Source organism: Danio rerio, chromosome 4 (genome assembly GCF_049306965.1).
Source record: "Danio rerio strain Tuebingen ecotype United States chromosome 4, GRCz12tu, whole genome shotgun sequence".
Classification (NCBI taxonomy): Eukaryota; Metazoa; Chordata; class Actinopteri; order Cypriniformes; family Danionidae; genus Danio; species Danio rerio.
Genome location: NC_133179.1, coordinates 20,210,953 through 20,225,407, shown reverse-complemented (window position 1 = coordinate 20,225,407; position 14,455 = coordinate 20,210,953). Strand labels below are relative to the sequence as shown.

General features: G+C 37.7%; 1 protein-coding gene across 3 annotated transcripts in view; it reads left to right on the top strand.

The window, feature by feature from the left end:
* The window catches only part of snd1 (staphylococcal nuclease and tudor domain containing 1), a 297,580-nt gene that overhangs the window by 62,333 nt on the left and 220,792 nt on the right, over window positions 1-14,455 (top strand). For 2 of the 3 annotated variants that reach the window (NM_182865.3, NM_001293681.1), the window contains exon 11: window positions 1,518-1,619. In NM_182865.3, coding sequence (NP_878285.3) covers window positions 1,518-1,619 — 102 coding nt within the window. Of the gene's footprint in view, window positions 1-1,517; window positions 1,671-14,455 lie in introns of all 3 variants that reach the window. The other variant, XM_073945610.1, reaches the window with a different exon arrangement.

Below are 14,455 nucleotides of genomic sequence, written 5' to 3'. Positions count from 1 at the left end.
TTGTAAAGTGTTACGTCACGCAAAGCAGCTTCCGGGTTCAATCGCTCTATCAAATTATATGGGGAGATTCAACAAATGACTATATTAAACATTTACAAAGCGGTGTAATGCTTTCAAATCACTATCCCAATATGTGTATATATCCATGCCTAATATTTTGAGGGCCAGAAAGTGATACATTTTTTTATAAATTGTTAAAATATTGGTGTCTGTGTACAGCAAGTCCAGGAACTGATGTGTACACTATGATTTTAAATAAAATTCACTTTAATGTATGATCGGACTAAAAAGTGGTCGTAAACAAATTTTTCTTAGTTTAAACGAGTAGTGGCTTGGACTTGGAAAGAGTATTCTATGTGTCACGACTTCACAAGCATCGTAACACTTAAACACCAATTAGAAATGCCTTAAATGATAAATAATGCTATGTCATTCTTAAGACCATGTGTTTTAATTTTAAACTTAGAAATTGAATTTAACTTTTGTTAATATAAATCTTGTATATTATAATAAATGTATATTAACCAATCTTTTGCAAATATTATGAATATTATGTTTGCGAAATTACAGCTGGCGTCTTGTGTTCCTTGACTTTTATTGTTTGGTTGCTACATCACTGTCACATGTTTTTTGTGAAGAGTAGTGCCTTTTTTGAACGGTTTCAACGGTTGAACGGTTTGTGTTTTGCTGCCAATTGCTACAAACCATTTGAGTTAAACTGATCTTTACAAGTATTGTGAACTTACTCCATTTAAGTTGAAGTAATGAGGTATTTAATTACCAGAGTTCAAAACTCTTTTCAAAAGATTAGAATTAACTTCCAGTCAATTTTGAGTTAACTACCCTCATTTCATTTGATAAAGTTGACTTGAGTTTTACAGTGTACAGCACTGTTCAGTCTTGTGACCGTTTTTAAATGTGCTTTATAAATAAATGAACTTGAACTTCTAACAGTTGAAAGTAAATGTGTACTGTACTGAACCCTACCGCTGAGTAGAAACTAGCCATTAGAATGAATTGCTCTGAATGGGGCATTGTGTGTTAACTCATACTGTCATGGCCTCAGCTGCCATATGGAAGGCTGGAATATTGAGCACACTGAGAATCAGCGTATTTTTTGGCGTTTCTCCTGAAAAATAACAACCTTTTTTGCTTTCTTATGAAAAATGTAAATGAGCTTCTATTCTGAGAATATCAGTGTGTGTGGCAGTGAGAGCGTCTCGTATAGCTTGTGTATTCACATGCTTGGCACACTAAGACATCCAGACAATGAAACATGTCATCCACCAATCCTGACACATTAGCATGGGAGAGGAAGGATATTAGGTTTTAAGAGAATGGTAAAATTGGAAAGAGATGGTGAAGGGGAAGGCAGGAAGCTCATTTTGGAAGGAAGTCATATGAGACTTGGAGGAAGTGATTAAATGTTGTACCTGTTTGGGACGGAAGGCTATTTCTCATTTGTTATGCGATATTGACTTTTCTCTGTCTCTTTCTTTTGTCTTTTGGCTCCACAGGAGAAGAACAAGGACAAGGACAAGCGTTTCCGTCCACTCTATGACATTCCTTACATGTTTGAGGCACGCGAATTCTTGAGGAAGAAGCTCATTGGCAAGAAGGTGAGAGATTCTGCAAATATTATGCATTTATAATCATTTATGTAGAAACATGTTCTTGTTTTTCTGTCTGTTGCATATGTATGCGGTGTTGTTTTCCTTCTGTTAGTTTCAGTGTTCTGTTTGGAGATACTGTGCACATTGACCACACAGACCTTGAGTCTTTTTTTTTTTTCTTCTTTTTTTTGAAGGAAATACAAAGAATAAGCAAAGCGCTGTGCTTTGGCTTGAGAAATGTTGATGTTTACATAAATATGTTCACCATGGTTGTTGAAGTCATGAAATATAACTGCGTAGAATCATAGGTCCCCACTAATGTCAAGAGCAAATCTACGCCCCTGGTTAAGTTAGTTGAGTATCATCCAAGTAATATTTAATTTTATCCCCCCTCTGTCTCTAATGTTATTACAAACTAGAACCAATTAATATCATGTTATGATCACATGTTTCTTCTCTCTAACTTCAAATCTTTTTACTATTCAGAAAGTTTATTTGTATATGATATAAATTTAAAAAAAAATCTGGGATCATAGTGTCAATTTCTTATAAACAATATTTATTTTATACCCAAATTATTTTATCCTTGTTTTTTTTCTTCTTCTATTAATTGCTTTAGGGCTGCACAATCAATCGTTTCAGCATCGATATCACTATGTGCACATGCGCAATAGTCACATCACAGGAAGTGCAATGCTGAGTTATATGTTGGGATTATAGTTGAGCAGGAGCCACTGATCAGAGCACACACAATTTTTGGAGTCACCGAAAAGTTTAACCATAATGGGTCATGTTTCAGGAAAGGATGAGGACTCAAATGCAGAACTAAAATGGGTGTTTATTAATCATTCAAATAAAGCAAAAAGTGACAAAAAAACACCTCAAGTGGGAAAACATTAACAAATAAACAAATTCGACTGGGAAGGCTTGTGGGAATCAGGGCTGGACAGGACAAGACTCGATTAAACTGGATGATGACATATGATGAACTGGCACAGGACATCAGACAAGAGGGAGGTTTAAGCAGAAAGAATTAACAAACAAACAAACAGGTGAACTGAATAAACTTATGGGTTAACAAGGAGGGTCAGACTAGACGATAGACAGGAGAGCACATGACACAAGGAGACAATACAAGCCATGTGTTCAAGAGAAAACAGGACTAGAACTTGCAGCCAATGAGAGAACTCGTTAAATGTGTGTAAACCTGAATCACATGCAAAACACCACAGTGACTCGAGACTGAACGTAAGACACGAGCACATGATTAATAAAAGCACTTACCGTGCACTTTCACATGCAATGTGCATGTTTCATCTCAGCGCCAACCAAAATCAACTAGACTGAGACGCTGAGAATGAAACAGCATGCTGCAAACAAATCAAACACGAACACCACGACGAGAGCACGCAGCCCAAACCTCACACAAGCGCATGAAGCGGGAGCATGCATGGTCTGAGCCCAGCCAAGACAGCACTCATACATTGACAAAGACCAACAATGATGGAAAATATGAGTGCTCGACCCAAGAAAACTCAAGCCGAGCATAACATACAAGACATGACAGGACTAGTGTTTGGACCAAAACAAGAATTAACAACACCGGAGTGGCAGAATCCTGATACAATGGAGTCAAAGTTCATCATTTAAAGATGTTTTAAGGCCTGTTACTGTTAGCAGAGACCTTGAATTATTCGGGCACACAAAATTGTACTGTTTGTAACTAATAAAGATGTATTTATTGAATTATTTATACATTATAAGACTATACAGTGTTTGATTTGTATAAGTAACTACATCTAGCTGTACAGTCAGTGTACATTTGATGATTCTGTTCCTGAGTAATGTGAAATAAAATATTTCACTTCTAGCTTCCCAATAATCTTCCAGAACAATCCTAAATTAGTCTAAATTAATTAATTTTGTTCCTAAAAGAGCTATTGAAGCTATCTGGTGAAATTGTATTCGTATCAATTGTGTATATATGTCGTAGCAAAACAAAATATCGCAATGTCCAATTTTTCTAACATTGTGCAGCCCTAAATTGCATCAAACATTGCTTTGGGATATACATTACATTTTCAAGTGATAAAACCGTGACTTTATATGTTTAGGGAAAATATATAGTACATAATTTTATTCATAGATTTTAAATGAACTGAACTGCAGTATTTTTATAGATTGACAAAGTTATATTAATGTGCTCTGAATAACTCCTGAATTGCTCACAGAGAGAGCAGGAATATGTTTGGAGAAAGAATGTGGGTTGATTTAAAACATTTTTTAGAAGTTCATGTAAAATATGAAGTGTTTCCATCACTTGTCACTTCCATCTGATGTTGTTGCAGTTTTAATTGGGGCAGCAGGGTATAAACCAGTGTGAAATGTTATGAAAATGGTCATATTGGGACTCGTTAAAGTATAATGGGCACTTTTTTTTTGTATAGCTGCACTTTTATTGTCTGTTCAAGCCTTTTCTCACCAAAACAATTCAGTGTTTATGTGCAGAATAATGAAATGCCAGCCTGCAAGGCCCATTTGATTTAACACCAAAGAAATATGACAGCACTTTTCCTCACACACAGACATTTTCTCATAAAGATCACCAGACGTGTGGATTACCAACGCAGCTTTATATTATCCTTGTATGAACGTAAGCCGGCTCTTGGAAACCCAATATTTTATTGCATCTTCATTTTCCAGAAGTCTGGTTCACTGACCTGGAATCATCTGAATATTTTGACACTAGAGATTGGAAATGGAAAGATGCGATTTTTGCATTTCCTCTCAATGCACTCAGCGGTAGTCAACAGATAACTGGATTTATACAACGCTCCGCGTGATAAGATGTCTGTTTGCATATTAATGCAAACAGTGTGGGAATGTTTGAATTCATTCCGAAGTTATCCAGTTCAAGAAGATTGGAGTGCGGCAATCAGCTTGAGGATCCAATTTTAGCTCATTAAGTGTCACAGAAGTGCTTGGAACTTAAATTAGTAGTGTATGGAATTAATCATCTTCAATCTTCAGAGTCAAAAGTGGCATCTTAATATTCCTCTAACTGTTCTGGGGTTTTGGAAGAAACTGTACAAACCAGATATTCAATAATGTGATGGAACAAATGTGGATGTTTCATCAGTGTTTGTTGAAATGCATATTGATTGTGAATACTGCACCACTGCGATGAATTTTGATTGCACTTTTGAGTGAAATGCACGCAGCCATTAATAGGCGGTTGTTGCTTTCCTTTAGTTGTTGCTAGGACACGATGTGGTGTGAAGTTGAGGCCTTGCACCAAGGCATATTTTAGCATATCCCCTGCTACCCTGGCAACAACTGTTAACAATTTAAGTTCCAAACTGTTTACAGGAGAATCTGATCAAATCTGCAGTAAGAATGTTTTAATAATATGAAACGGCCATCATTACTGACTGATTGCTTTGTTGCTGAAAAAGTACAAATCTAATGGCTCATATCTGCCAGATCAGGGCAGAAGGCATGATTTTATGCCCGGAGCCTTCTTTTGGCATTTAAAATGCCATTCGTTCTCTACAAGCATCATCCAAGCTGTTCACAAGGGGCAAGTAGTACCTGGATTTTGTTTCCAGACTTTACTTTAGGAGCTTTTGGCTGATTCCGATTCATCCGTCTTCTGCCACTCCAACATGGCGTTAAAAGAGGTCTTGGAAGGGGTCGTAGGTAAATTCTTCTATATCAGTGAGTGCGTGTGATCAATATCGGAGTTCAACGACACAATCAGTAAGAGAAGATGAAAGGAAACGAGGTAGAGATGCTCCTCCAAACCCCAGCGAGTTGTTGCTCTGGAACGGGAGAGATCTTTAGTGTGGCGTCTATTTCAGGTTGTATTCTCCTTTTATAAGGATTGAGAGAATGAGTGGAATGAAATAGAAGCTCAGCTACTTGTCACACTGCTGACGTTTTAATAAAACTCCCAATAAAACACTCCCATTGAAACAAATTGAAAAAAAATACTGTGGTAGATACATGGCTTTAGCAGGGAAACATTAAGCTGATTCTAATGGATTTGTCGAGGTTGTGTCCATCTTTTGTCACTCTAATGTGGGTGGTGTCCTTGAAGAGGTCGAAGGTCAACTATTTTATGTTTCTGCAAGTGGATGAACCAGACCATATGGTTAACCACAACATAGCCTAAAATATGAACAGAGAAGTAAGGACTTCTTCACCAGGCAACCTTTCCCCCCCCCCACAGTTCTTAGAACTATTAGCAAAAAATACCTTACTTTTGTTATGTGTACACCACAGGTACAGAGAACAAGTAGATTTCTATAGGACCAGCAATTGGAAGAATAAATTCTGCTTCTTAGCAGGGTCTAATCCAGCACAATAGGAAATGGTAGTGACTTAGGTGCTGTTTGCACTAATGTGATTTTCGCTTCGTTTGCTAGACTACTGCCTGGCATCAATGAAAACAGTGTTTTGAAAATGCCAAAGAACTCTTTTAATTGGAAACAATAGTGTCCTGTTTCAGTTTAGATGGTCTGAAAAGCAAACTTTAAAAAAGGAGGCATGGCTATGCACAGTTGCTTTCTGACAAGTCCATTATGATGAGCCATTTTAATTGAAAAGAGTTTGAAAGCTTGTTGTCTCCACACATAGACACCGTCTCGGCACAAACTAGCACATGCTTGCTTTGCCTCTAAGGAATTTAATTGTTTGTACATCCAAAAATATAAATTATTAATTCCCTAACCTCATGTCCTTCCAAACATCATAATCGTATTAAACAAAAATAATGACTTCATTCAAAAGATTCTTCTCCTCAGTGTCAGTATATTGTGCACCTGAAAAGAATTGTGCATATCATTCTTGGTCTTCTGTTGATTTATTACCTAGGATGCACCTTTTGTTTTGTTTCAAACAGAGTAAGCCTATGCAGCTCATATTTGGTCTATACAAACGGTGCACAATATACTGACACTGAGGAGAAGAAACTGTTGAATAAAGTTATTGTTTTTGTAGATTGAAAATTTACTGACTGAACCACCAAAGGCAATATGATATGTTTTGAGGATATTTTAGTGCCTTTCTAGACTTCAAATGAATTGTTTTAAGTGCGCACAAGTATTTTTGTAGATATATATTTTGTAAATATATCTATTTTGTAGATATATATTTTGTAAATATTCCAATTGAACCCCAATTAATATGGGGTGTTTTGAGGATGTACAGTGCATCCGCAAAGTATTAATAGCGCTTCACTTTTTCCTAATTTTTTTTTGTTCCAGCCTTATTCCAAAATGGATTCAATTAATTTATTTTCTCAAAATTCTACACACAATACCCGATAATGACAATGTTCAATTTCAATTCAATTCACCTTTATTTGTATAGCGCTTTTACAATGTAGATAGTGTCAAAGCAGCTTCGCATAAAAGACAATGTCTTTTGTGAAACAATGTAAAAGATAAGCTGTTTATATAAGGTCCCAGGGTTGACAGTAAATGTCAAAGCACAAACCAAGCATGAAGACAAAGGAATTATCTGTAGACCTCTGAGACAGGAGGCACAAGGCTGGGGAAGGTTACAAAAAAATTCTGCTGCTCTGAAAGTTCTAATGAGCACAGTGGTCTCTATCATCTGTAAGTGGACCAGGACTTTTCCTAGAGCTGGCCGGCCATCTAAGCTGAGTGATCGGGGGAGAAAGGCCTTAGTCAGGGAGGTGATCAATAACCTGATGGTCACTCTGAGCTCCAGCGTTTTTCTGTGGGGAGAGAGGAGAACCTTACAGAAGGACAACCATCTGTGCAGAAATCCACCAATCAGGCCTTTATGGTAGAGTGGCTAGACGGAAGCTACTCCCCGCCTGGAATTTGCCAAAAGGCATCTGAAGGACTCTTAATCCAATAGAAAAAAAAATTTGATTTTCTGGTCCAATGAGACTTAAATTTAAATCTTTGGAGTGAATGCCAGGCATTACGTTTAGAGAAAACCAGGCACTGCTCTTCACCAGGCTAAGACCATCATAATATTTATAATATTTGAACGTATTGAGAACTTTGACTATGGAAGATAAAGGAGCTCTCCGATTTCATTTAAAGTATCTGATTGGTATTTCCGAAGATGGACCAAGGTCTCAGGTTTGGAACAACAGGAGGGATGAGTAATTAATAACAATTTTTTTTTTCTTTTTGGGTGAACCTAACCCTTTAATTGTCTTTATAAGCAGATTTAAATGGTCTGGATTCCTTAAAGCAAGGACAACAAAAAATAGCATATATAAACCATACACAAAGCAGTGCTTGCAACCTTTTACATCACTACCTTTTTTACATGCATTCTTTATGGAAGCATTTGCACATTGGGATGCTTGGGTAAGGTGAGATGACGTTAGAACAGACTTCTGCTCCTACCATCTTGTCAACTTTGATTGCTTTCGACTTGTTTCCATTATACTTGATTCTTCTTTTGCTAAACCGACCAACAAATCAGACTGATCTCTCTCACTGAAAAAGACAGTCAATGGCTTGATTGTTGATCGCAGTCTTGTCGCATCTCAACTATGAGGTCCTTCAAGAGGTTGAAGGTCAACTCTTATGCATCTGCGAGTGTACGATCAATATCACAGTTCAACGATGTAATCACTGAGAGAAGATGAAAGGTAATGAAGCAGAGAAGCTGCTCGGCGAGTCGGCGCTCTGAAACGGCAAAACTCTGCAGCATGGCGTCCATTTCAGATCTTGTTCTCTTCTTTTGAACATGGGAGAGAATGTATGCCATTCACCAGCACTGGGTAATGGAGGAAAATCTGCGGAGAAGTGCGTTTTCTCCTCGGTATTGAAACAGAACTTCCCGGTGACATAATCCAAAGCTAGATTTGGCTAACTTTCTAAGTAGCGCCTCTGTAGAGGGTCTCTGCCTCAGCGAAAAAGTCAAATGAAAATGTTGCATTAATCCACTTATCAGGAAAGAGCACGTTTGGATAATCCTGCCCGCTCAAAGTGCCTCCTGTTATGTGGGTGTGAGCATTTGTGTGTGTGTGAGGTGTGAACAAGAAGCAGTGACTGAGTGGAATGTCAGTGTCAAGCATTTGATGTCTGTGTTTATGCGGGTATATTCAATAAGTGTTGTTTTGTTTATTAGTTTTTTGATTTGTATCAGAGAGCGAACGTGCTGAGTTTACACGTTGATCTTCTGCATGCAGATGCAGTCGCGGCAGAGCCGTGCAGACTTCATTCATATTTTCTTCCCACTTCTGCTTCTGGTTTAGAGGGAATTACAGTGGCGTATGAGACTAGCAGCTCACTTTTAATCCATGAAATATGTATTACAGAGTTTCCTGACTACACCTTCCGTCACCGCATTAGACTCCACTCACAGGGACTTAAGCTTGCAGAGAGCAGGTTTGGCTGTGCGCGTCTCAGAGATACACATGTACGCTTAGGATGCTTTCACACTGGTGCATTTAGAGTGGACTGGTGTCTGTGTGTGTGATCTAAGTTGGGTTGGTGTAAAAGCTTCCCTTTTTTTTTTTGGGTGTTCATGAGTTCACATAAGGCTGTTCATTCTGCTGTGGCGACCCCTGATAAATCAGGAGCAAAGCCGGAGGAAAGTCAGCCTAATTTATTTAATCCTTTCTCCTCAACCAGTTTGTAAATGAATGTCTTGTTTAGTTTTTTATGTTGTTATGATATGTTTCTCAATGTCTTATCTCGTATTCCTTCTAATGCTCACTGACCAGGCGGGAACCTTGGGCTCTTCTATTGCATGCTAAACCTGCTTATAGTCGAGCATTATCTAAGTGTGAACGCTTGAAACTATATATATATAACAAACTATTGTGTTCATTACAGTACTTACTATAAATTACTAAAGTATTTTTTTGAGCACAGCATCGGAATTGAACTAATTGGTTTGCAATGTCACTGACCAGAGGGAAAGGTGTCAGTAATGCACCTAAAAGTTTGTTATCAACCAGGAAGAAAAACAGAAAGAAGAAGAAATCGTCATTCTCGCCATCATATGGATATACTTTCATCGGCTAGACACCGGTTTCACAGCTCCATGAATGTCGGTGCTGTTATTTATTGATCTGCAATCGGTAAAAGTAGCTTATGTGAACGCTACTCTACTACTTGACTAGAAAATAGCTTCACTACTGAAAAGCTATTTGATTTAGAAAGTAGAGACTCTACCACCACGCTACTGAGAAATGTAGTTAAGCTAGTGTGCTATAATATATATATTATTATATATATTTTTTATTGTGGTTACTGATGTTGTTAATGCACATGGTAATGGTGATCATAACAATCATAAATAATTGAGAATTGTTTTATCCGTGGTATTGCAGTTGAATGAAGCTAGTTTTTTTATCATTTTAAAAGCATATAAATTAATTATTGATTGTTTTTATTTTAGTACTTAAGACATTTTAATCATACCTAGTGGTTAAAATAAGGCTGTTTAAATATATTTTTCTTAATCAGTTAATGTTTATTTTAAGTCACTAGTTTAATACTTGTCATTTGACTAATAATATCCCTGATTTGTTTATTAATATGACTTGGTTGCTTTTATTTTTTTTGAAGCAGACTAAAAGGCATTTATTCGGTAATTCGGTGACAGTGGATTCTGAATGTCATTTAACCATTTAAGCTGTTATCAATATTTGTTATTGCGATTTTACTGCATTGTATCATCATTTTGCATCTTTACATGCTTGGTCACATACCAACTCCTTTTCAGATAAACTGCAGTTCACATACTTTACGTTTCTGTCAATACAATCTTAGGAGGTAAACATGCATGTTTCTATGATAGGATGTTTAGATTTGGTGATCCAACAAGCTGGTGTATGTCATTAATTAAGCAGTTTTCAGTTTTTTTTTTTGCATTCTGTCATAATTTTGCATCTTTATGTGCTTGGTCACATGCCAACTCATTTTCAGATGAACTGCAGTTCATATTTCTTTGCATTTCTGTTAATACATTCTTAGGAGACAAACATAAGTGTTTTATGTTTTGATGAATAAATTTGGTGTTTCAAAATGCTGGTGAATTCATACTTATAAAATCAGGAACAGTGAAGCTGGCATCTTATCTTTCTGACTCATCTAGTTACCCTCAGCGGTACTCATGTCGATGATTCAACCATTCCACCATTTGGACCCAAAAGTACAATGTGTAAACAGTCCAGCAGGGGAGGGGGTGGAATCCATCTCCTCTCTGGACAAAGCAGTCAAAACAAGTGGGAAAGCATTCTTACTGCACAACGTGCACCAGTCTCTTTGTGTTTTCCTGAGACATTTCAGCGGATCTGTCTCCGTCTTGATGGATGCTTCGCCATTAGCACCATTTCTGTCTTCCTCCTGGTTCTCTCTGGGCTTCTCAAAAAAGCCCTCTATTGCTGTTGTCCTTCAGTCAGATCTTCCTATTCAAACACGACTCCTAAAGCCCATTTAATCTGTCGTCTGCTTCCCAAATGAGCCCTTGCTTTCTTTTCTTGCGTTCGCTCATTTTCTCTTTCTTCATAAGCACTTTTGCTCCTCTGAACGAGTGGGAATCATTGGCACTTTTTGTTTCTTAAGAAGGGCATGTTGTCGTTCAACCAAGCTCATTACTCCTGCCCAATGGTGCAGAGCTGTCTCTGCTTTTCAGAGAGGGAACTGGAGAGAGAGCAGAAGAAGAGGGGATGAAAATGCAATCATTTTGTGGTTTATTTGTTGATGAAGCACTAAACTCCAGGGGGAAGAAAATGAGTGTCCACAGGATTCCCCCCACCTAATGAACTTCCATTATGTCCGTTAGACTGAGTTACATTGTCATTTTGTGGCAAATGAATTGGAGGATAAATGGATTGAATTCTTGAAATAGAGACGTACTACATTAGGAATTTAATCATGCAACTTTCTCACCTTTCGCCATGTTAGAATTCTGCTTCTAACTTTTGCTTTTTTTTTCTTAATTGTTGAAATTGGTAAACGATAGAGGTGTAACTTGGGAATGAATGACTGATATTGCATGTTAGAACAAGAATGACCCCCCCCCCCCCCCCCAGGGTTAGGGTGGGTCAGGATATTAAATACACACACACACACATGCATCACGCCAACTGGGGGTTACATAAAAAGGGAAAAAAGGAAGAGCTTGAGCGAAGCTACAGATGCCTGCTATCATTTTGCTTAGACGGGCTTTTCTTTGGGATAACAGCTTAATACTTCATTACTTGCGACTCTGCGTTTGTGTTCTGACCACTTGTGCTTGGTTGTATGGTATCTCAATAAAGTGTTTTTAAACATTGTTTTTATGACGTTTTTCTACAGGAGGAATATGCAAATTACTTCCAAATACTTTAAATATTCTCTGTGTTAGTAAATGCAGGGCTTTTTATGAAATCCAGGCATAACATTGTACGACAGATGACATTTTAGATGACTGCTCTATAGCCTACAGTTAATCAATATGTCAGATTCTGGAGTGCATTTAAGTTTTTAAGAAATCTACAAATGATAAATGATCCTAAATAAAACAAATAGTATTATAAATGTGGTGTATATTAGTTTATCACGGAGGCCACTTGAACGGTTTGTGAACACAATTAAGTGCACACAGTGTGCCATATAGTCTGATAATTGTTGAAAATAATTCCAAAAGGCAACTGACTGTGTAAAGCCACATAAAACAAAACAAAAATATGATATATATGCAGAGTTCAGTGGCTAATCAGCCGGAATCAGCTGAGGTTATGTGCAGACATAAAATAACGTAATAAAAACTAAGCAGATCAGTTATAAAATAAAAAAAGAACCACCTCAAAGTTGTCATAAAGGGTAATATTATCTATATACACCAAAATTGTTTTTTGTACCAGGATGTAAACACCTTTTTTCTGCTATAAAGTTGGCCAATTTAACATTAGAGTCAGTAGAAATGTGCTCTATTTTCTCAGTAAAAAGTGATTAGTTGAAAAAAAAAAAATCTGTTGCCTTAATATTTTTTTAGGAAATAATGAATTATATACATAATCGTAGTCAACTTAACAGTTCCAAGTTACAAAGTGACTTAAGTTCCCCATTGCTTAAAATAGATTTTTTTTTCTGGACATATGGTTTATTCTCATTACCCTCTGGATTAGGACCTCCAGATCAGAGTGGGAGTGTTTTGCCACATTACTTCAACTTTACACACACATACAGTAATGCATTATAATCCTACATTCTGGAACAGGACGCAATCAATCCTCACAATCCCAGAGGAATCGTGAGTGTGGTAGTCAGTCAGGTGAAGTCTTCGTCCTTGAGTTGTTATTGGTGCCATCCCGATTAATGACTGATCTTCCCCCCCTGCGTGTCAAGACAGATGGGAGATCCGGCTTACTATTTCAGATTAGCTTCCAACCCTCTGTTTGCTCAGGACTGATTGAACGGAATTGGCCGGATCACAAGCTCCTATCTCTGAATATCTCAAAGCGCCGCCTTTATTTGCTCAAAGCTAACAAGAAGACACCAAATGCGATGCCCCCTCCGGGATGATCCGATGACCTCAGAGAGAGCTTGACACAAATGGAGTCGATTTCTTAACCTGGAGCAGTTTGGTGTGAAACATTCCGGTTTAGTTATCCTCTTCTTTCTCTTCCCTGCTTACAGCAAGTGGAATCAGCTCAATTTATGACAAAATTAATTCAATAATTTAAATTCAAAAACTGCTTTAAGAACTCTTAAAGCAACACTACACTTTTTTTTGGAAAATAGTCTCATTTTACAAACTTCCCAAATGTTAAGCATCCAGTAGATTTCAAGTTCTGGCAGGAGCACTTTTACCTTGCCATATATCAGTGGTGTCCAAACTCAGTCCTGGAGGGCTGGTGTCTTGCATATTTTAGTTCCAACTCCAATTGAACAGATCTGAACCAGCTAATCAACTCCTCCTAGGTATACCAGGCAGGTGTGTTTGAGGAAGTTGGACCTAAACTTCAGGACATCGACCCTCTAGGCCCAAGTTTGGACACCCCTGCCATATATCATTGAATCAGATTAGACCAGGGTTGCCCGGTCTTGGCCTGCATTGTTTAGTTCCAACTTCCTTCAACACACCTGCTTGGGCGTTTAATTGAGGTTGGAACTAAAATATGTAATTCTGTGTCCAAAACTGCCTACTATTTAGTAGGTATTGCATTTGAGTTTAAATGTACCACTCGGCCATTACAAAAGTACATTCTACACTGTATGAATGGAACTCGGACATACTATATCCGTCATTTTGTCATCACGTGACCAACTCACCCGAGTTGCATGGCTTCACTCTCATTCATGAATTAATCTCAAGGGGCATCATGGGATAGCGTAGCATCCATACGATGCGCATTTCAGAATCTCGCCAGAAGTAGTAGGTTATTTGGGTACTTCTCACATAGTGTTTTTCGAATTCTATGTATTCGGACACACTACTCTGCTTGGATACTGTTTTTAGCGTATTATATAGTATGAAAGTATGCAATTTCAGACGCAACCCAAGACATCGACCCTCCAATAGACCATTAGTATCTTGCTCAAAAATGACCAAAGACCAATTCCTATTTAAAGCTTGACCCTTCTGTATTTTCATTTTCTAGGTCGATATGATTAAGAACTATACTATTATTCCGACTTAATTGTCAAGGAACTTTGCTGTACCATGGCTGCAACAGGCTCAATGATATTTCACTGCATATGAAAATGAACTTGCCTCAATAAAACCAACGTGACCACCTGCTTGCACAAGCAGCGTGCCTTGCAACCATGTACTTTGGTCCAAGTCATGAACGATATGCATTTGAACCAGGATACAAAAGTAAATTCACTTCCATTTTCAAGTGCTGCAAA